The sequence below is a fragment of the Podarcis gaigeae genome (genome assembly GCF_964106915.1).
Source record: "Podarcis gaigeae genome assembly, chromosome: 15".
In the NCBI taxonomy this organism is placed as follows: Eukaryota; Metazoa; Chordata; class Lepidosauria; order Squamata; family Lacertidae; genus Podarcis; species Podarcis gaigeae.
Window position 1 is genome coordinate 41,158,181 of NC_139692.1, and position 23,023 is coordinate 41,181,203.

General features: G+C 42.7%; 1 protein-coding gene across 3 annotated transcripts in view; it reads right to left on the reverse strand.

Annotated features, from left to right (window-relative positions):
- The window catches only part of VMP1 (vacuole membrane protein 1), a 105,133-nt gene that overhangs the window by 22,866 nt on the left and 59,244 nt on the right, over positions 1-23,023 (reverse strand). For 2 of the 3 annotated variants that reach the window (XM_083715240.1, XM_083715241.1), the window contains exons 8-10: positions 14,748-14,828; positions 4,366-4,482; positions 430-491 (exon numbers count right to left, since the gene is read on the reverse strand). In XM_083715240.1, the coding sequence (XP_083571366.1) occupies positions 430-491; positions 4,366-4,482; positions 14,748-14,828 (260 nt within the window). Of the gene's footprint in view, positions 1-146; positions 492-4,365; positions 4,483-14,747; positions 14,829-23,023 lie in introns of all 3 variants that reach the window. The other variant, XR_014558474.1, reaches the window with a different exon arrangement.

A 23,023-nucleotide genomic window follows, 5' to 3' on the forward strand; every position in this document is an offset into this window, starting at 1 on the left:
GAGCAAAAAATATGGTAAATGTTGGCTTCTGTTCTTCCTCTCGCTGCAATTTTAATTGCTGTATGCATCATTTTGTAGGTGTTTCATTGTGGTTGGGTTTTTCTTTTTTTAAGTGTGAACCACTTTTGAAATTAAGACAAAAAAGCCCGGGATATAATGTTAACAAACCAAGAGCAGTAATTCCGTTCTCTTCCCAGGCTCCCTCCTCTGTTCCTTCTTAGGCAGCAGAGAATGGGTTAAGTCCATAAGGCGCCCTCCATCTGTTGCCAGACTCCAACTCCCATCAGCCCTTGCGGCCAGCATGGGCAATGGCGTAGCCAAACCTCATCTGAGAGGGCAACCTGATGTCTGCCCCCAAGGCTGCAAAGGGTTCAAAACAGCAATACTTCCCAACAAGGTGAGTCAGTAGGCAGCTATAAAGTTACTCACCCAATTAAGGCCACCATCTGTTCCACTATATGTTTGCTGAATGTGATAATGACAAAAAGTTTCTGAAAGAGGGAAAACATCCGTCAGAGGCATATTCAACTGAAGGGGAAGCCAAAACAATTCAAGATTACAGCCCGTCTTCCAATGCAATTAATCATCCTCTCCTGTTATTTTGTTACCCCTTTGCCTTGACATTTCTTCCAGTGTGAAGGTCATCTAGGCCTTAAACTAGGCACACAACTTTGGCTGGAAAAGGCAGCTTTGTGTCTCTCTTCTCCCCAGATCCCACAATGTTTTACCCATTGTGTCTCAATGTCCTCATCACTTTAAAGTGGGGACCAGATACATTTGTTACACAATGGTCTGGTTGACAGGCAATGCTAAGCCAAACCGTAGCCAAGCACAAAGGAGCAAGTGGGCAGGTACACACAGTTAAAGTCACGGCTGCTACATGATGGAGCTAAATACCTGCAGCTAAATGATGATTTGGAGGGATGCAGGTGGCGCTGTGGGTTAAACCACAGAGCCTAGGACTTGCCAATCAGAAGGTCAGCAGTTCGAATCCCCGCGACGGGGCGAGCTCCCGTTGCTCAGTCCCTGCTCCTGCCAACCTAGCAATTCCAAAGCACGTCAAAGTGCAAGTAGATAAATAGGTACTGCTCCGGCGGGAAGGTAAATGGCGTTTCCGTGTGCAGCTCTGGTTCGCCAGAAGCGGCTTAGTCATGCTGGCCACATGACTCGGAAGCTGTACGCCGGCTCCCTTGGCCAATAAAGCGAGATGAGCGCCGCAACCCCAGAGTCAGCCACGACTGGACCTAACGCTTAGGGGTCCTTTACCTTTACCTTTTAAATGATGATTTGGTCTAGCATTGCGTCCGAACCTGGGGGTGTGTGTGCAAGGTTTGCCTTACCTCCAGACAAACCCCAAGCAGTAATCTAAGAACAAACCTTGGCTACCCTTTGTGCTTTGTCTGGCTTGAGACAAACCATGAACTCAGTGCTAAGCCAAACCATGGATTAGTGCAGCAGCAGGATGAGCAAGGGAGAAGCGAAATGGCTGTGACTTTTACTGTGAGTACCCCTCAGGCTTGCGTAGTGTGTGAAATGGGCCACCAGAAGAATGTGAAGTATTTCCAACACTGCCCCCTCTTCTACAAGGAGTTGCTAACCTATGAACCCCCCCCAATGTTGCTGAACTACTATCAGCTTCAGCCAGCATGGCCTATGGCAAGGGATGCAAAAACTGCTGTTTTGCAAAATACAGAAGCAAAATTCAAGGCTGTGCAAATGAAATGTAAGCAGCTTTTAAAGAAGGGACAGGGAACTTGTAATATATCAGGACTACAATTTTCATCATTCCTGACCGGATCATCATGCTGGCTGGGCCTGAACAAAGCTGGCGTTGAAACACACACCTGCAGGGCCACAGATTGTTCCCATTCGCGCTTTAAAGTCTTTAATTTATTGGCCGTTGGGCGGATCAAAATCTGCCATGGCCAGGAAAATAAGATGCTCTTTGCACTAAAAGCTCATTACGTGGTAAAAGTATGCTTGGACTGTACCATATCAGACCATGGGAAAGTAATTGAGGGAAAATTATCCCTACATATCAAAAACAAATCCATAAAGACAAGGAATTTGTGCGTGTGTTTCTTTTAAAGTGCAGAGTACATTTCCCCCCCTCCAAAATGGAGAATTTAAAATACTTTAACCCAACTGGCAGACAGGACTGGTGCCATCCAGAAGCAAGCTTATCACTTGACGAGGTATCTGTCCTCTTAAAATAGGTATCCAAGTTTTGTTTTGTTTCTTAACGGATTGTTTGCTCAAGGAATTCAGAGAAAAACAACTTTAAAAATAAAACAAGATAATGGGGAAATTGTGTGTCAGTGACAGATACAACCGCAAGGGCACCAGACTCCATAAATCAAGGATGAAGGGAGCATTTTGTGGTTTGGGCCACCTCCAGATCTCTCCACCTCTGCCTCCCTTTCACTAAATCGGGGGTGAGTGGCTCTTTCTACTACAGATCACTTGCATGCACACATACTTGGGCACAGTCCACACCCCATAAGGAGAGCGGTGTGGCTAAAAGTCAAGAAATTAGGAAGGTCTCACAAGTCACAAGTTTAAGTTCAAAGCCCGTTCAGGTGCAAAGCACCCATTAAATGTGGCCCTCTCCACATATTTTGTTACTCCTGTCTATTGGCCTCGCTAGATAGGGCTGATGGGAGCCCATCAAAACCGCAAAGGCCGCTGGCTCTGCAAACCTTTCGGCATCCCTGAGCCACCTGCCTCACGCATGTGAGGGGATCCAATTTGGCCCCATAAAGGACCCGCACTCTGAGAATCAGCTCGCCATTAGTACACGGGACTCCATTTTGCGGTGCGGATTTAAAGGCCAATTAAACGCAACAGTAAAACGAGCTGCTGGGCCGAGTCCAGAAGCTTCCTGTTTGGCATGGAGGGCAGGGGATTACATCGTAAATCTTCTGTGACAGCTACATTTCCTAAAATCCTCAGCTACATCAGAAAAAAATAAACCCACACACAAGAGAAGTTTAGGGCTCTGTACCACAATGCGTGTGGATAAACAGACACAACAAGATAATAGAGATAATAGTTCCACGCTGGCTGAAGGCCGGGAGTAAGGAGGGGGAGATCACACACTTTTATGGCAGATGCAGGGTTTACCCAATGTTGAATAGTCTGGGAAATCCACTCACGCCATCACCCCAAAACCACATGTGGGTGTAGATCATTATAAATGACATTCTGAAACAACAACTATGGAACAGCACGTCCTCTAAAACTTATCTCACCAGAGCAAGGTTTTCCCCCCAGCTCCCAGACTATTTATCCTCAGGGAAGCCTATAGATGTTTAGTTATCCTACTGACTAATAGTGAACTCATTCTCCCCGATTGTCTGGGCAGTGTGGGCCGGGATTGATGGCACATGTAGCCTAACATCTGGAAGGCAAGATGTTGGCCACCTCTGTCATTTTCACACTTTTGATGTTATGAAAGGGTTGAACTATCCTTGTAGAGGTATTATAATCCCCCAATATGACCTTTTTCTTTAACAGGATGCAACATGCATACGATAGCTAAATGTTATCAAATCATGTTTCTTTGAATTAAGCAAAAAAACAGCAGCTAATATTCATGGAGTACATAATTAAAGGTCTTAATCTCAATAGAGGATAAGCATTCAAATTTTCTTGTACCTTGTTACACCAGAACATGATTTTCAAGAGGTTATTTTTCAAAGGTTATCATTTTGCCTACCCTCTATGACCTGGATTATATTAGTCAGTTTAACCCTACAGGCTATATCCCAAACTTTGGCCAACCAGTACTATAAATTAGGGGACTCAGTTTTTACTCCAATTTACAATCAATATTTATACGTACTGCATGTAGTAAAGAGAGGATTGTCTCCCTACAAGACACAGGTCCACAAGACGTAATACTTTTTATTAAAAGTTATGGGGGCTGTGCTAATTATTAGACTTTCAATTGTTCGTTTTCTGCAAACCATTCAGGGCACAAGGTATTTGTGGAAAATGTGGCATATAAATAAACTGACTATGACTAATATTATTGTTTCCTTTATTGCAGATGGGGAAGTGGGGTGGTGGGAAGAAGGTTGAGCCACTTAATGCTTTCATGGCAGATGCAAAATGCAAAGCAGGTTCACATATTTTGTGCTTTTAGTCATTAGGCTGCCCCAGGAGGAGGGGTGGGTGGTGGGTGGGAAAAGAATAACGGTAGGTCTGATAGTGACGTCACTGGCACATTCCAATCAGTGCTCAACATTAACACAGCCAGTGTCAGAGACTGCCTGGAAACAGCAATTACGATTGAGATTGGAAATGCGTGAAAAGTCCCGGATGGAAGGACAGTGTTTCTGCAAGAGAGGCCAGCGCCATTACCTGAATGTGCATCTTGATTATTGCTTTTCCAATCAGGGTGGCGCCAAAGAATGTCCAAAAGGGAACGAGGAAATGTCCACATGTTATCCCAGCCAGGTCAAAAAGAGGGTTTGGAATCTGTAAAGTTAAGAGAGAGGAAAAGGAGTGAGATAAGATGGAGAATTTCGCCATAACTTGATTACACTGGTACCTCGGGTTACATACCCTTCAGGTTACATACGCTTCAGGTTACAGACTCCGCTAACCCAGAAATATTACCTCGGGTTAAGAACTTTGCTTCAGGATGAGAACAGAAATTGTGCTCCAGTGGCACAGCGGCAGCAGGAGGCCCCATTAGCTAAAGTGGTGCTTCAGGTTAAGAACAGTTTCAGGTTAAGAACGGACCTCCAGAACAAATTAAATACTTAACCCGAGGTACTACTGTAATGCCAAACAGCCACTGGGAAACTGGACAAGTCTACGGAGAATCACAGGCCTAGTAACAGTTCTCAGCCGCAAACAGAACCTCCATGTTTAGGGGCAGCCTATACATCTTTCATCATCATTAACTTTGGCATTTATTCTTCATGTTCTACAAAAAGTGCCTCAAGGCAACTTAAACTACTCAAACTAGAAAACAGCCGAAAATCAATTAAAAATCAAGCAACAAAGGGAAGAAAATACAGCAAACAGTATTAGGAAGATTAGTTGCTGAAGGTGTGTGGGGAGATAGTGGAGGAGGGCTTTTGCTGTGATGCTGTGCTTGTGGGCTTCTGGGAGTCCACCATGAGAAGAACAAGACTCTGGACTAGACAGGCCAGTGGCCTGATCCAGAAGGCTCCTATGTTCCCAGTGGTATGTGGATAGCCACTGTGGAAAATAGGGATGTTGGGTTTTAGATCAGCCTTCTGTTACCTGGAGCCCTCCAGATGTTTTGGCCTCCATTTCCCATCAACCCCCAGCCAGCTTGACCAATGGCTGAGGATGATGGGAGCTGCAGTCCAACAATATCTGGAAGATACCATGTTGAGGAAGGCCAAACTGGATCCTTCATCTTCCAGTGGTCGGTCAGGACCCTCTAAGAGACCAAGGTGGGTTACAAATACAGCATTGCCACCCTGCAAGCCTTCAAATGCATGTTTGGGTTAATGGTGGGTCCAGGGTCTGGAAAGCTTGAAGACTACTGCAGTAAATGAGCCTCACGTCTCCTTATGAAGTCCTTAATCCTTTGGAAAAACAACACAAAATATGCGAGCTCTCATTTTCTCCTAATTTAAAAAAGGCTCGTACCCAAGAATGTTAGTGTTACAGCACATAAATTTCCAAAAAAACTGGGGAGACCTCAGCTAGACAATGTCCCAGACAAACAACAGACCCTGCCCCGATTCTCTCTTGCTAGCCCCAGATTAGAAACAGCTCGCAGACGTCTTTTGTAAGAAATGCACAAAACCACAGCCAGCCATTTTAAAGCCATACATTAAAAAGAAGGCTCCCCCATTAGCTCCCACCCCCCAAACAAGTGTACTTGGCCCGGTGAGTCAGTCTCTGAGACTGATCCCTCATGAATTGCATCTGAAACAAAAGACAGAAGGGGGAAAAACAAAATAAAATCAACCTTGGTATTTATTGCTGTGCGTGTGTGCTGCTGAGAGAAAGATGAAGCCAAAAAAAGGTTTGTTCCACCAAAACCGGGTTGTGCGTCTTCTCACCCTGCTCCTACATGAGTCACGTGACCTGCATGAGATCACGGAGCCCCAAAGATGTGTTCTGTTGGGGGCCATGCTTGCACACGCTTTTTGGGGTGCTGCGTGAGTTTGGGCCCCCCAAAAGTGCTTTTTCAGGGTGTAGGAAGAGCTTTTTCAGGGTGAGATTTGGGGGGAAATCATGGCACCCAAAATGGCCGCCGTGCTCTTGCGCAATAAAACAGGATGCCTCATTTTTCCCTGGGATGGTTGTGGGGTATATTATTATTGTACACGCCATCTTTCCTCCACAGAGCTCCGGGTTTCCGTTTCTCCATTTTATCCTCACAACAACCCTGTGTGGTAGGTTAGGAAGCCTGATTATAACATTTTGCTAGCAGTGCCGGGTGCACACCACCCTTTTGGTTTTTTTTGTTAATTTCTGTCTTGGGGTATCAGGGACGCAGGCTGATATGGAGTTAGACCTACCGGTCCATTTGGCTTGGCACTGGCTACACTGACTAGCAGTCATGCTTCAGGCGGGATATATTCCCAGTCCTACCAGGAGATACCAGAAACCTTATGCGTGCATGGTAATAATAATAATAATAATAATAATAATAATAATAATAATAATAATAATAATAATAATTTATTATTTATACCCTGCCCATCTAGCCGGGCTTCTCAGCCACTCTGGGCGGCTTCAAAAAATATATTAAAATACTGTAATACATAAAACATTAAAAGCTTCCCTAAACAGGGCTGCCTTCAGATGTCTTCTAAAAGTCTGGTAGTTGTTGTTCTCTTTGACATCTGGTGGGAGGGCGTTCCACAGGGCGGGTGCCACTACCAAGAAGGCCCTCTGCCTGGTTCCTTGTAACTTAGCTTCTCGCAGTGAGGGAACCGCCAGAAGGCCCTCGGTGCTGGACCTCAGTGTCCGGGTAGAACGATGGGGGGTGGAGATGCTCCTTCAGATATGCTCTACCACTGCAGTACAGCTCTTCCCAGTGTTGGCTGAGGAAGATCCAAACAGCCACAAGCCACCCCCAAGAGCCCCAAGAGTTTGCGTGGATCTTGGGCCCCAATCCACTCACTTTCACAGAAAGCAGACTCTCATTCCCTGTCAAGTGCTGCTTTTGAAAACTCCCTCCTGTTTCAAAAAGCATCTTGCAGTGTTGGTCTGGGAGTGAGGGAGGGCTGCTATGTGATAAAGAAGAAGAAGAAGAAGAAGAAGAAGAAGAAGAAGAAGAAGAAGAAGAAGAAGAAGAAGAAGAAGAAGAATTATTTATTATTTATACCCCGCCCATCTGGCTGGGTTTCCCTAGCCACTCTGGGCAGCTCTCGACAGAATTAAAAGCCCAATAAAACATTGGATATTAAAAGCTTCCCTAAACAGGGCTGCCTTCAAATGTCTTCTAAAAGTCAGGTATTTGTTTATTTCCTTGACATCTAGTGGAAGGGCGTTCCACAGGACGGGCGCCACCACCGAAAAGGCCCTCTGCCTGGTTCCCTATAACCTCACTTCTCGCAGGGAGGGAACCGCCAGAAGGCCCTCCTTGGAGCTGGACCTCAGTGAATGATGGGGGTGGAGACGCTCCTGTTCCCTGTTCCCCACAAACCCCTCGGGTGCACAAAACCCCCAACCATGCATGGTTCCTGGGCAAGGCTCACTGATTCTGCGGAGTAAGTGAGTAAAGAAACCGAATGTACCAAAATCTACATCGCAGGCATCCTACTAAGTCTCTGAAAGATCTATTGCTCTGATCTTGTCTCTTTACAATCACCCCTGCAGAGGGGTACTGTGTTATTTTTTGGGGGGCGGACGTGGACATTCCACGGCTTCGGGACAATTGCTGTGGCAGCCCATAATAGTTCAGCACCTCACGCATAGTCTAAACACAGAACAGGGCCTTGTCCAATTGAAGGTTGCTGGGATGGGAGGTGATGTATCAGTGCTGATGAACCTGTGGCCCTCCAGATGTTGCGGGACTCCCAACCCTCATTAGCCCCAATCAGCATGGACAAGGGCAAGGGATGATGGGAACTGTAGTCCAAACACTGGCATTGTTACCTGCATCTGCACTTTGGAACTCCCTGCTTATTGACATCAGGCAGTGCTTATTTAAGCAACTGCTTGAAACAGGTAGTTTGGGCAACCCTACCCAGACACGTAGCTGCTGCTGTGTTTTAATCTCTTTTTTTACTGTTAATTTTAATTATTATTTAAAAAACTAGCTGGCTTTTATTGGTAGTTTTAATATTTGTCAACTACTTAGAAGTTTTACTTGCTACAATCAATAAGTATAGGAACTTAGTTCAGTAAGTATAATGAATAAACATAGTCCAGCAGATGTACCTGGAGGCCTAAATGTCCCCACCCCACCCCCGCCATGGAAGTCCAAACATGGAAATAACAGCAATGGACTACCTTACTAGTTTGTTGTAGCGTAAGGCCTACTGAGAGAGAATGTACCTGTGATAGCTTGGAGCCATCTAAAATGCTCATTGTAAGTATTATTGCTGTTATTGCCCCAGCTAAATGGTCAACCTTTGCTTAAAGGGATCATAAAAATATCCGACCTGCCACGCTGATGCGCTAAGTGTTCAGACGCATTATACAGCACATTGAAAATGTGACTCTTTATCCCCAGTCTAGACAAGGTATGCAAGAGAAATGCAACAGCCTGGATTTGGCCCAGATTAACACAGCTCTCCTTGAAGAAGATAAATTCATCCAGAGTCCTGTCAGTACCTACTCTGGCTAAAAGGGGCTTCCTCCCTCCCTCCCACTCCCTTCTTTAAAAGGAGAGAGGGGCATGAGCAAATAAGAAAACTCGAGTCTGGTTCATTTATCCTTCTTTTCTGCAATTACTGCACTCACAGTGAGATCACAACAGATATAATTTCAATAATAATAATAATAATAATGCAGTTTTTTCCAAGTTGGCAAATGTATCTCTCTACTTTTGTCTTGCAAACTGGACAGTAAAACAGGGTGGGTGGCTTGCAACTTTTCATTTGGGATATGTTATACTTGTCTTTCAAAATCAATAAAGGCGCTGTATGTGATAAATGAGAATAAAATGAAAACATTTTAAATAGCCAATACAATCCCCAGTCGCTAACAAGGTCCCAGACAACTGGGGTCAGGCAGTCTAGGCCAAAGTTAGCTAACGTGACACCTTACAGATGATTTGGACTACAACTCCCATTATCCCTGATCGTTGGCTGGGGATGATGGGAGTTGTAGTCCAAAATGATGGGGGGGGAGGGGAAACCATGTTGGCTATCCCCATATTGAGTTATAAGAACAAATGTTTCTGTGTTCGTTTTGCTGGAGTTCTGGTTCCAACCCTCCTGCGGTCTTCAGCATGGGGGTGTATCATATAAACTTGTTACCAAAGGCAGAGTTAAATTTGACTATAGAAGAACTTTGCAGAGAAAACCAATTAAAACTCTTGAGACCCTGGGGAAGACGTTGTCCCTTTCAGAACCCTTTAAATATCCGATTTCCTTCTATTTATCTGTGCGATTAACGCAATGGCGCTGGTGCCACTGGCAGGAAAGAATCTGGTGACTGATTCACTGCTACTACGAGCAGAACCCAGAGGAGATGTGTTTACTTGTCTCGGTAAGGAGGACAAAATGTTCTGGAGATTAAGCTGTGGATGTCGTAATGTACAGGGTAAGGAGGAAGGCGGATTCAAAAGACAAATCACATTTTTCCAAATTAAAACGTGCACCAACATTGCACAACCTACGAAGGGGGAGGGGGAAAACCCATCACATTCACCAGAAATGGTGTGCATCCTTTTCCAGGTAAACCTTGGTCCCGCCTTGCAAAGCAGTCATCACAAATAGAAAACTTCACCTATAGCTGGAGAGGGGTGAGAGGCAGTCTGGAGCTAACCTGGGCTCAACTTTACCCGACTGCCAAATTTCGGGTGAGCTGGTTAGAGCTCTGAGCGGACAGTACATTTAAAGCACCCCTTTTCCACTTTTAGAGTCACGGATTACACCCAAAGCATCCTGGGAACTGTAGTTTGTTAAAGGAGCTAAGCGGCGTCAGGAGACCCTTAACAAACTGCAGTTCCCAGGATTCCTAGAGCATCGGGGAGCCATGATTTTAAAAGTGAAATAAGAGTGCTTTAACCGTACAATGTGGATGTGGTCTGGGCCTATGTGTGATGGGGGTCGTCACAATTTCCCCCCTCACCTACATCTGTTTAAATTTTGTTCCCTGTTCAGTTCAAGTTTATTAATGCGTGATTGTTTACAATGAGGACAAGAGAAAGCACGCATTTTTAAAATGTTAATATAGTTTTGCCCTAAATTGTAACATTTTTGATATTTGCTGGTTTGAGGGCACATCTTGCTTAATGAAGCTGAGGTCTGCCCAGAGTTTTAACGGGATCCAGGCCAGAAACCCCCATATAAGTTGCCTTGATGGAAATGAACTAAATTTTGCTAGAACCAGTGCATTTGCTTCGAAACAGATGCAGAATGTTTATTTCAAATGCACAATTAAATAAATCCCCACTCTTGTCTCGCTGAGTGAACTTATGCCCCCAACTATCTTTCAGACTAACCTACCTCACAGGTTTGTTGTTAGGATAAAATGATGATGAGGAGAGAGAGAAGGCTACCGCTGAGGCCCTCAGAGGAAGAAGGGGATATAAACTAATGCAGCAATAACGAGAAATAAGAATATTTTGAAAATGAGAATTTCACGAAAGCGCAAAGTCTGACTCACTTTCCTTCACAAAAAAAGCAAAGCAATACAATTGAACTGCTTAGGTGCCCTTCCGCACAAAAGGCATCTCACAAAAAAAGAGGGAAAAATAGCTGCTGCTTAATTACTATATTTATTTATTTTGTTCCATCTATTAATAGCTTCCTATAAAACATCTTACGGCACATTAAACTTTTAAAACCCAACAGGGGCAACATAATGTCATAATGAAGGGGGGGATTTTTTTACCAAAGCAGGCCATGAGTTAGCAGATAATTTAACAAGCACACAGAAAAAAAGTAAAAATGGAGGCAGACAAGGGCAGTTTAAATCTCTTTCTCTCCCTCCCACCCCATGATTTCCAGTTATATTGAGCTTACTTCAGCTCAAGTCAGCTTATTCAAAGATGCCTCATGCCAGGGTGACTGAAAGCTGGTGAGTCAGATCCAGCATTTCTAATGCAATGAAGGCCTGAACTGAGTGACTCAAATGAGCTGCTAGACATGGATCAGGCCGAAAAGCTTTCTAAAGTACATTTCTGTAGGCTTTAATGTGCATGCTTCCAAATCTGCTCCAAAATGCTGTTAAGTCGGTGTCATCCTGGGAATCTGAATGGCACGGTTCCCAAAAAATAAAACAAAGAGATCTTAAAGTGAAACGGAAAACACAGAAACATAAATTAAGTAAAATCAAAATAAAACAGGTTTAGCCAGCTGAAAGACCAAAACAAGCAGAGAAAGGTTTCTATTTTTTGCCCTCCAACTATTTCTATCATAACCCTGAACAGAGATTATTTTATCACAACCCAATGTTATAAAAAGTCATAAGGTTAATTTACAAATGAATTGACTTCCTCATCCTGCTGTTTTATTAGGAAATCAAGAATTTACGCTCGGGGTGTACTGATTCAAGGTTTTACTAATGATATACAAAGTCCTCTATGTCTTGGGACAAGTTTATTTAAGTCAGGTTTTTTTTGAGGGGGGTGCCTTTGGCCCTTTAGAGGGTTACCGAACTGATGCTCCCCCCCCCCAGCCCCACCAAGAATGGGCCATGGGCAGGGATGCTGGGAGTCGTAGTTTAGTAACATCTAGAGAGACACAAGTTCCTCACCACTGGTTGTTTCATGCATTTGTGTAATGTCATAAAAAAAACCAAAAAACCTTCTGGTTGGGTAGATGTCGCAATGAAGTGCACTAACAAGATATACACGCAGCAAGCAATTGCACACCGGACCTGCAAGACTGTGCCCTTTGGGGATGATTTCAGAACTGGGACCAACATGAAGTCCTTGCTTACTGACAATCCACAGGCAGCCCAAATTCAAATAAATAAATAAATAAATAAATAAATAAATAAATAAATAAATAGGTAACTCCAAACAATGTTGGGGGAAGGAACTCAGAAATACAAGGCAGTTCACCAACAGTACAGGCTTAATTGTTAAGAATTTAAACACGGTTAGGACAAAATCAAAACCAGTACACTTTTAACAATTCTGTAAAAGTTGCTTATGTCTCTTTTATAGCTCGGAACACAAACTTTGCAACTAATTCGGTTAACCTGATACGTATGCATCCATAACCAAGAAAGCTGTAAACCGCTCTAAAGACCATCTTGGGAATAGAGCAATTAAGGACAAATAACTCTGGTTCTTTTGACAAAATACTAAGCATGGGTGGTGCCATTTTAATTCTAATTTAACAGCATTGTCTGCTGTGTGAACATGAGGTATTGTTTTTAACATATTTGGCTATATAGACTCCATTTCCCAAACCAAGTTACCTACAGGACACCACAGAGGTTCTGAGAAAACTACTTAACGTCCGATCTCAGCTGGGCAGTTTGCACATTCAATATAAATAAATAGAAATGTGTGTCTGAGTAACAACAACAAATATAAAACATGTTTTCTGAGCCGCAAGAGACCACTAACAGTCACTTCCCTGAAGACCCCAGTGACTGGGCAGGGATATAAGCAATCCTTAAGTTATCCTGGACTCAAGCTGTTCAGCACCTAGTAAATTAATATAAGAACCTCAAAACTACCCACAATTACTTTAGTTTTGGGGAAGAGCATGGACGTTCAGATCGGTGTACTGCTATGGGCTGCAAATTATGCCAACATCATCATGGCTCACTTAGAATGAAGCTTTCTCAACTACAACGCTCCCCAAAAGCTTCTCTTTTTATCGGAGATAACACCGTTAACACCTCTTTTTCATCTGGACTCCTAGACAGGACGTGACGTCCCACCAGGACTTTTATAACTTTCTCCACATTGTCAGTCCAGACCACCACAAAATCTACTGGCTCTACACAGCCAGGTCTGACAATGCAACACGTCTGTTTGGACTTGGACCAAAACTTTCAACTAAACAAATCACAGGGGGCATTCCTTGATTGCGTTACCCCACCCAACAAAGTGGGGAAGGGAAGCCTTGGCTCAACAAGGCCAGATTGGCACCCAGGAGCAACCTGTTGGAGCATGAAAAAGGTAAGAACATCAGAAGATGTTCTGGCTGCTGGACCAGGTCAGGTGGCCCATCTAGTCTAGCTTTCTGTTCTCACGGTGGCCAACCAAATGCTTCTTCGGGGAAGCTTGCAGGCTGCGACATTTATTCCCATTTGTGACTCTCAGCGGTAGGTTGCTTCCAACTGAAGAGGCAGAATATAGCCGTTGTGGTAAGCAGCCAATGATAACCGTAAAGGGACCCCTGACCATTAGGTCCAGTCGTGGCCGACTCTGGGGTTGCAGCGCTCATCTCGCTTTATTGGCCGAGGGAGCCGGCGTACAGTTTCCGGGTCATGTGGCCAGCAGGACTAAGCCGCTTCTGGCAAACCAGAGCAGAGCACGGAAACGCCGTTTACCTTCCCGCCGGAGCGGTACCTATTTATCTACTTGCACTTTGACATGCTTTCGAACTGCTAGGTTGGTAGGAGCAGGGACCGAGCAACGGGAGCTCACCCCGTCGCAGGGATTCGAACCACCGACCTTCTGATCGGCAAGTCCTAGTCTCTGTGGTTTAACCCACAGCACCACCCGCGTCCCACAAGCAGCCAATGATAGCCTATGAGAAAAGGGAATGGTTGTTGAAAAGAAATAGAGGAGGCCCTTCCCAGGGAGAAAGGATGCTCTGATTCCAACTAGCAATTGCCAGCAGGCTCTGGAAAGGAAAGGAAAGGAAAGGAAAGGAAGGGAGGCACAATCTAGCCTTTGACGCCTGACGGAGGGACAAGGGCTTCAGGGCCCATTGCAATACCTCTGTCTAAGACGCACCAGCAATGGCCTTAATTCAGGGTTCCCCAAACTCCCTGAGTTGCCATCGACCCCAACCCAAACTCTTTGAAACATAAATGAAAACAAGAGTCAAGAAATATCAAAATGTAACCAACATTTATTCCCCATCAATCACCATTACCAGGAAGTCTAAAATGTAAAAATAACATCTCATTAAATAAAGTGGTTCCTCACTGGCAGGTGAGGTGCACTCTGTACATGCTCATTATTGCTGAGGCTCATATTTCCTAATTATTATTTTTTTTCACCTTGTAAGCGCATTTTCCATCTGCAAGTCCTTTCAAGCCCATGGTCTTTATCCACTGTCTGCACATCCCTGTGCAACCTCAGGGGTTTAATATAAAATGCTTGTTTTCAGCTTGGCCTATTGCTTGGGCATCATCAAACCAACCACCCTTCTCTGCCTTGCTCCTTCACTCCTCGTCACGTTTTAAAATCTCAGAGTCTGCCCTTCATCTCCTTATTTTGATTTTTTAAAATTGATAAGACCCACTTTGAAGGGCAATCTTTGTCTGAAAAGGATTAGAATATGACGATTTGATGAATAATAAAGAAAAGCACCTAGACAGCTGTGAGTTCCTTGCTGGGAAAGGTGGAACGGGTAGTGAAAGTTGGGTGTGGAAGGTGGAACGGGACAATTTCAACCCATCCATACATTTATTGGAGAGAAGGAGTAAGGACTTACTGAAGCACACGCCAGGATTCCAAAAAAACCAACTTTCTGCACAAGGTTCTGGACTGCCAGCTTAGCACGGGAGGCAAAGTCCTGTGAACGAAGAAAACAACAAATTAAGTAACCAGAGATGGGGAAAGGGGGAGGAAATAACCAACCAGGGCTGGGGAGTTTATTTTTCCAACCCCACAGGATTGCACAGCCTTTCTCACATCTCCCTTCCCACCCTGCATTGTGCAAGTGTGTTTAATAAATTTTTTTAAAAAAGCCTTTATTAAGCGAGAAAGAGGACATAAAACTGACACACTGTTGAACCAGACATCCGGCGGGCTGATTCAGATTGAAAACGCTGAACTATCCCAGATGCTCATTTGCAGCTCTTCCTGCTAGAGTGACCCTTTCGAACTTTTGTGACACAGACAGGTAACGTTCATCACTCAAGGGGGGGAAACACCTCCCTTGGGATCTCTCCCCTCCACACACACCTGAGCTGGAGTTGGCATCACGGCCATTAAGTCTTTAGAGAATCATAAAAACACAATTAACTGCAATTAGCAAAGGTGTGAACATGGCTTTCTTTTCCGAAGGGAAGGGTTACAAGCCAGGATTTTTCCATAAAAAAGCCCTCCACAGCCCCACTCAAAACGCTAATAACTCTTGGCTGTGGTTTGGTGGCAGGACATACTCTTGGCACGCAGAAAGGACCAGCTTTTATTATCCCTTGGCACTTTCTGGTTAAAGGAATGTTAAGTACCAAGGACAGGAAAAAATGGACCTGCCCAAAATATTGGGGAGCCATCGTCAGAGGAAATAGCAATGAGCTGGGTTCCCCCCACCCTTTTTTAAAAATATATATCATAAAATGTATATACCATTTAATTGTAAACAAAACATTGAAGCAGTTTACAGAAAGAATTAAACAATGCAACAATCAGGGGAAAAGTTATTTAAAACACACACAAAATAATTTAAACAAAATTTAAAAAATTCCTTCCAGTAGCACCTTAGAGACCAACTAAGTTTGTTATTGGTATGAGCTTTAACAAACTTAGTTGGTCTCTAAGGTCCTACTGGAAGGATTTTTTTAATTTTGTTTCAACCACGGCAGACCCACATGGCTACCTACAATTAACTAAAATAATTTAAATCAACGATAAGCTAACCACGAGATTGAAACACGTGCCTACATGTCTGGATAGGTTACAGAAACAAAAGTGTTTTCAGCAGGTGATGATGAGATCCTGCCTGATGTTAATAGGCAGTGAGTTGCACAGTGTTGGGGCTGCCACACTAAAAGACTGATTTCTTACAAACGCGCAACGTGGAATCTCATGTTGGCAGATTTTAACAGAGCAAGAAAGAAAGGCCACCTGATTCAAATAAAAGGGCTCAAGATCTGGGCTGAAGACATCACATTACTGCAAATAACATGACAATAAAAAAGAACTTATGTAAGTTGTATTTTTGCCATGATATTAAATAAATATGTAACACACACACAATTTTTAACAAATGTGGAATGAAAAGAAACCCTTATTAATCCCAAACAGAACATTTTTTTGAAACATGGCCTCTGGAAGATGCAAATATGTAACTTATGTTATTGCCTTTATAACCAATGGAAGGACAGCTGACAAGAGCGCAAGTCGCTTAAAGTCATCAAGTCACTTAAAAGCAATTAGAACGGTCATAAATTTGGATAAAACAACTTCATGTTTAAACAAGCAAATAAAACCCACTAAAAACTACAACCAGCCAGCAACACAGCAGCAGAAGGGTAACTAACGACTGGTGATACAGAAGAAGGTTTAAAATCATTTTTCACTGAGGAAAGAGCCAGCCTGAGGGGCTTCACCGGGGAGGTAATTCCTTAGAAGAGGGAGCACAGCCAATGCCAAAACCCAGAAGTACCAGAACGGGTTACTTCTGGGTTTTGGCAGTCGCGCATGCGCAGAAGCACCAAATCACAACCTGTGCGTGCGCAGATGCGCCGCTGCGGGTTGTGAAAGTGTTTCCCGCACGGATCACGTTCGCAACCCGAACGTCCACTGTATATGTATATGTACACACACACACACACACACACACACACACACGTTTACTATTATGGAAAGATGTACAGTGGTACCTCGGGTTAAGAACTTAATTCGTTCCGGAGGTCCGTACTTAACCTGAAACTGTTCTTAACCTGAAGCACCACTTTAGCTAATGGGGCCTCCCGCTGCCGCCGCACGATTTCTGTTCTCATCCTGAAGCAAAGTTCTTAACCCAAGGTACTATTTCCGGGTTAGCGGAGTCTGTAAACTGAAGCGTATGTAACCTGAAGCATATGTAACCTGAGGTACCACTGTACTCTTAATTGCCTGAATAAGCCTGGTAGAATAGGAAAGTTTTCAGTAGGCATTTCATAGCTGAAACAGAAGGCACCTGCTGAGTCTCTGTTGGCAGGCCTGGGTTGATGATACCGAAATCTCTGTTTCATGCTAATGTCAAATGAGCTACACCTCAGCTCTGGGGACAGCCAATGACACGCCTGCAGAGGATCTCAGTGATCAAGCTGAGATATAAGGGCTCAGCTGGTCCCTGAGGTACCCTGGGCCCAAGTTGCTCAGAGGCATTGTAAATTTATACAAGCACTTTCAGAGTCTGACTCAGTCACGGGTGGGGAGCCACGGCAGATGTTTGAACAATGGTGCCACATGTTGCCGGCCAGATGTCCCCATCCAATGACGCTCCTGAGTCACACCCCAGGGCAGACCTGGTCTCAGGATTGCTAAAAAGGTAAAGAGTAAAGGGACCCCTGACCATTAGGTCCAGTCGTGGCCGACTCTGGGGTTGCGGCGCTCATCTCGCTCTATAGGCCAAGGGAGCCGGCGTTTGTCCGCAGACAGCTTCCGGGTCATGTGGCCAGCATGACTAAGCCGCTTCTGGAGAACCAGAGCAGCGCACGGAAACGCCGTTTACCTTCCCGCCGGAGCGGTACCTATTTATCTACTTGCACTTTGAGGTGCTTTCGAACTGCTAGGTTGGCAGGAGCTGGGACTGTGCAACGGGAGCTCACCCTGTTGTGGGGATTCGAACCGCTGACCTTCTGATCGGCAAGTCCCAGGCTCTGTGGTTTAACCCACAGCACCACCCGCTAGGAAACCACCAATTGTTAAAGAAATCTAAGCTAGTGAAAGGCACATTTAGCCACCGGTTGTCATCAGGGCATCCAAATATGCTGCCTGAACCAGCAGCCCTCCAACTCTTTAAGCGATGGACATTATCCTTGATGGGGAGAGCTTACCCCAAAAGGCTGAGCATTTCAGAGTAGCAAAACCTGTACCAAGAACACCCTTGCTGTTCAGAGATGGAACACTGATCGCCCAAGGAGGAAAATATCCTCAAATGGGTGTTGGGACATCAAACAAGGGGCAGCTTCTAATGTATATGGCATGGGTTGCCCATACAATGCCTATGGAGCCTGCAAAAGCTCTCAGCAACCACCTCCTCAAAATCCGCCATGCCCCAATGACTGCCATTCTTGGTCAGTTCCTGTTTGCACAGGATTCGGCCTCTTCTAACACTGAACCCACCCCCACGCCTGCTTTTCAATGGGTGCCAAGACTGGACACCTTACCCCAGCCATGCTGAACAGAGGAAAAGTGCAAAAGGGGTGTCTCTGCAAAGCCAATATGGCAGTCGATGATGGAGGTGCTGTTTCTCCCATCAATGGGTTGGCCGATCGTTTTGTGATCCTGCCTTTTTCTCTGCTCGTTCCAGCATGGGAGCCATCTTGTGTCGCGCCATGCTCTGACGGCGGCTGTTTTGTGATATGCCACCCAAAGCAGCCATTTTGTGAATGGAGACCACAGCATCCTCTCAAAATTCCTGACGTGTGCATTGGTTCAGGAAGGTTGGTGACCTCTGGTAAATGGAAACCTAAAGTAGCCTAACTGATGGAGAACAATAATCCCAAGAGCAGGACTGGACTTCAAATTCAGGTTGTGGGGAGATTTGTCTATCTGCTGACCAATTAAATAAGGCAGCAGCCCTTAAACTTTCCATCCGAGTTATAATAGGCAAGCCACTCAGCATTCCTACATCTCATTTGCCTTTATAGAAGCTCAGCTTTGGGAAACTTCTGAAGCAACCAATGGTTACAGGACTCATGTTTTACTTTATTTATTTTTTAACCTACACCCCCACCCCAAGTTCCCAACTATATTCTTACAAATATCTAGTACTGTACTGCAATACAATAATATATTGTATACAATGCAAAAGAAAGGAGCACATTCATGGAAAACTCCTGTGGCAAAATTTTCCAAACCATCTTATGTTAAAACTAAGGACATTCCCAAACATATGAATTTTATATAGAGGCACAGAAATACGACAAAGTATGAAAATGAGTCTGACTGGATCATGCTAGTTTCGAACAAAGATAGTTATAATACAATCTTTTATGTTAAAGGCTGGCTCAAATATAAAAATTATGAGTCTTTATTTAAATAGATCTAGTAATAAAGATTTTCCACCGATGTTACACTCTAGGGCGGTGAAACTGCTTTTACAGAATGTGCTCATCTCAGAAAATATACACATCATTTGACTCTGATTAGAAAGTGTTGAAGAAAAACCAGTTTCAAAGTTTCACCTTGGTTTGAAAAATGCAATATAAAAAATACTAGATAACAGGTTTTTTAGCTAATTAAACAGCAGCTTAAATTATTACTTTTAGGCAACATTTAAAATGCATTCTCTAAAATGGTTTTAAAAAAGAGGTTTTGCCTGCTAATTTCAAGACTTTTTTTTTTAAAGGTCTGATAAGACAAACTTTATAGGGAAGTTAATTATGAGAACACATTTAACTCATATATATATATATTCACCCATACTGAGATCTATTTTATGAATTATAATTTAATGATTATTCTGAACATTGGCAGTTCATAAATATGATTGCAAATACAGTAAATGAAGGAATAAAATAATATATACAGAAAACAACAGCCTTTCCCCTGATTCATATATAATTCAGTGCAGTTCAAATGCTTGCATTTTTTAACATAAAAATTCAAAAGCAAAAATAGGTCCTAATAAAAAGAAAATGGAGTTTTGCACAAAGCTCAAACATTTCTGCCTATTCAAAGCTTATTTACAGCTCAGTAGAACTAAAGGGAATATGTTACACATACATACTACCATTTCCATCAGCTTTAGATTGAAGATAAACCAGTTGTCATATATTCCTTGTAAGTTGACTCTAAAAAAATGGAATTTTCTTATTAAATGAACCATAGATGTAAATCTTGCTTCAATTTACCTAGTCTTCATGAGTGCTTGGTTTAAGATTATAGATCGATAATGATTATAATTTATTATCTGCCCTTCATCCTAAAATCCCATGGTTACAACAATTAAAACCCAATATGAAAACTGTGTAAAACAAATTCACAGAAATTTTGCGGGTGCTAGATATAAAGATATAGATAAGGGCCAGTATTATAAAATAAAATAAAATGTGTTTATTAGGTTTGAAAGACAGCCTTGTCAGCAAATCACTCCCCCCCCCCCCCCAAAAGCTGGAAAACTTTCAGGAATTAGCAGTTTTATTACACAGTACATTTTAATTTATTTCTTTTAATAGAAAAGACTTGGGTGCTAATAAAATTTCAGTTTGTTCCAGGAAGGCATTTTCAGTGTCTATTATCTACAGATGCCAATATGGAATATACTTGCATCGGTGCAATCTGAGGACAAAGACTTATAGCATTTTGTGCATGAATGGTGCATTCATCCCTTAAGTTGTGCATTTATATTAATGGTTTTCAACGGCTAGATTTTGCTGGCAAGAAATTTTCAAGGGGTGGGGGGGGGGGAGAGATGATTTGTTGATTTCATAACGCATTGTGAAAACGAGCTAAAGAAGGGGGAAATTAATTGCATGCTTTAAAAGAATTAGCTGTCAACCAAATTTAGCTCGAAGTTATGAATTATTTTGAGCAGCAGCAACAAAGTTTAATTACGTGTTCTGCCCTTCTGGCTAAAAATTATAAGGTGTGTGAGTGTTTACGTATCCCAAAAAGAAGAGAATATGCAACTCCTTTTGGCAAAAGCTTGGTACCATTTAGAAGGGACCACTCAAACAGCCATTGCTGAGAGTGATTAATTGATAATATATAAATTAGCTGGTGAAAGCAAAGATCCAGAGTGTGTCTTGGGAGGGGGAAAGCCACTTCTAATTGCCCAAAAAATGCCAGTTTTGGGGACGGGGGACGGGTAGAGATCCATGATTCAAAGCAAGATACTCTATTTAGTGCCCTTTAAAAAAAATATGTTTTAAACCCCAGTTTATAATTAAGGCACAAAGCAACAAGCACAGCCACCCATTATTAAATCGCTGGGAATGAAGACAGGGAAAGCCCCTTCCTAGCAGGAATGTGGAAGATTTCTGCATTTAGGAGATCTGAATCTTCTGGATTCGGGCCACCACCATAGCTGCTAGATGTGGGAAACTGCAGCTTGTCTTTCTTTTCACACACAGGTTATGTGCGACTGGGGAGAGAGGGGCTTCCATGCGTATTATTACCCCTTTGCTGACTTGGAAGCATATATTTTTATATATATATAAAGGAAGGGGAGGTGGGGTGGGGTTGGGGGAAGGAGAAAAAGAAAATAAAGGAGAAGTGAACTAAGAAGAGTATGTCCATCTGCACAGCGATTTCATAAGAAGTCTCCCTATTCTGTTTGTGCTACCATGGTAGATCTGAGCATTAAGTTTTCAGTTCCCATTTTGCCCCAACGATTGCACAAAACACATTGCGTTACTGAAACATTTGAAAAATAATAATATTTTTTTTGGGGGGGCGGGAGGTGGTTTCTGAAGAGTTTCCCCCCGGTTTGGTTGTACAGTAAAACGCCACATTTATTGGATATTAAACCCAAACAGGTATGAGCTACAGTACAGTAAAATCGGGCTGGATTTCTGTTTGGCTTCCACACAACTCATGTTATAACCTTTTTGGCAAAGGGGACAAAGTAATTTGGGGAACTACACTGGTAAAGACCTAAAAAAAATAGTCTGAGGATGTGCAAAAGAAATGAGATTGTTTAAAAAAGAATTGCACTTCTAAGTTTTCCACATTTGGAGAAAAGCCTATGATAAAGGGTACCTCAATCCTAAAAGCATTTTCTAAGGTGCTAAGAACCATGGATTTTAAGGTGAATTAGTCCCATGGAAACATGTTCAAGATAAAGGTAATGGACAGCTATCTACACATCAAAGAATGAATTAAAAGGGCATATGATTTTTATTTCCAAGTTCCTCATTTATAAAAGGGATCAAAAACGCTTAGTTAAAAAGAAAATCAAGTTTGCCCTAGTGAATCCGAACACCAGTTCTTAGAAAAATTTAAACTGTTTTCTATGTTTTGTTTTGTTAGTATTACTTCTTTAAAGTTTTCAAATATTCTAGGAAGAGCACACAACCTATATCAAATTCTAAGCAACAGCTAAGAGTTTTTAAAATCTGTGAACAAGTGGGCTAAAATAAAATAAATCAAATAATGGTTATGCATTAATAGTAATTATTTCATTTATCAAACACTCAGAGATTGTCTCTATTTCATTCTGCATTTTTTTGTTTATGAACTTTAAACATATATATATAATCACAGAAGAATACTGCAGTACTACTAACATGTTAAGGTCTGAAGATTCAGAGATTCTAATTAGTACTAGAGTAGAAAACATTAGGTGAATAAATAGAGCTTCAGAAGTAAAGACCTTTTGAAATTATTTGGAACATTGATTTTTTTTGGATTTTCTAGCTTTGATTTCCTTAATGAGAAATTTTTATTTGGCTTAAAGACACAAGCCAAAATCCCACCTGCAGTAATCAAAAAGAGTTTTCACAGTTTCATTCCTCAGATGCTAGGAATGAAAGTCAGTTTCACAACTTTTATCCCATTTCCAAAAAAAGGCAAAGAGGTTAAAAGAAGATTCACTTTGGGAAAGTTTTTTTTTTAAAGAAAGCAACAATCCAGTAACACTTTAGTAATCCCTGACAGATTTTAAGAGACATAAATATATCTTATATATGAGATTTTAAAGTTACTTACGGGCAAAACATTATTTCCCCCATTTTAAAGAATTTAGACTTTCTTCTCCTTTCCTCCTGATTACTGCGATTAATTTTCTCTATTGTAATGATTTTTTAAAAAATAAACTTATTTGGTCAACCTTATTCCTAGCAAAAGGATGACTGTTCGTCGGCTTAGAAAAGGGCTTCCTGCCACTAA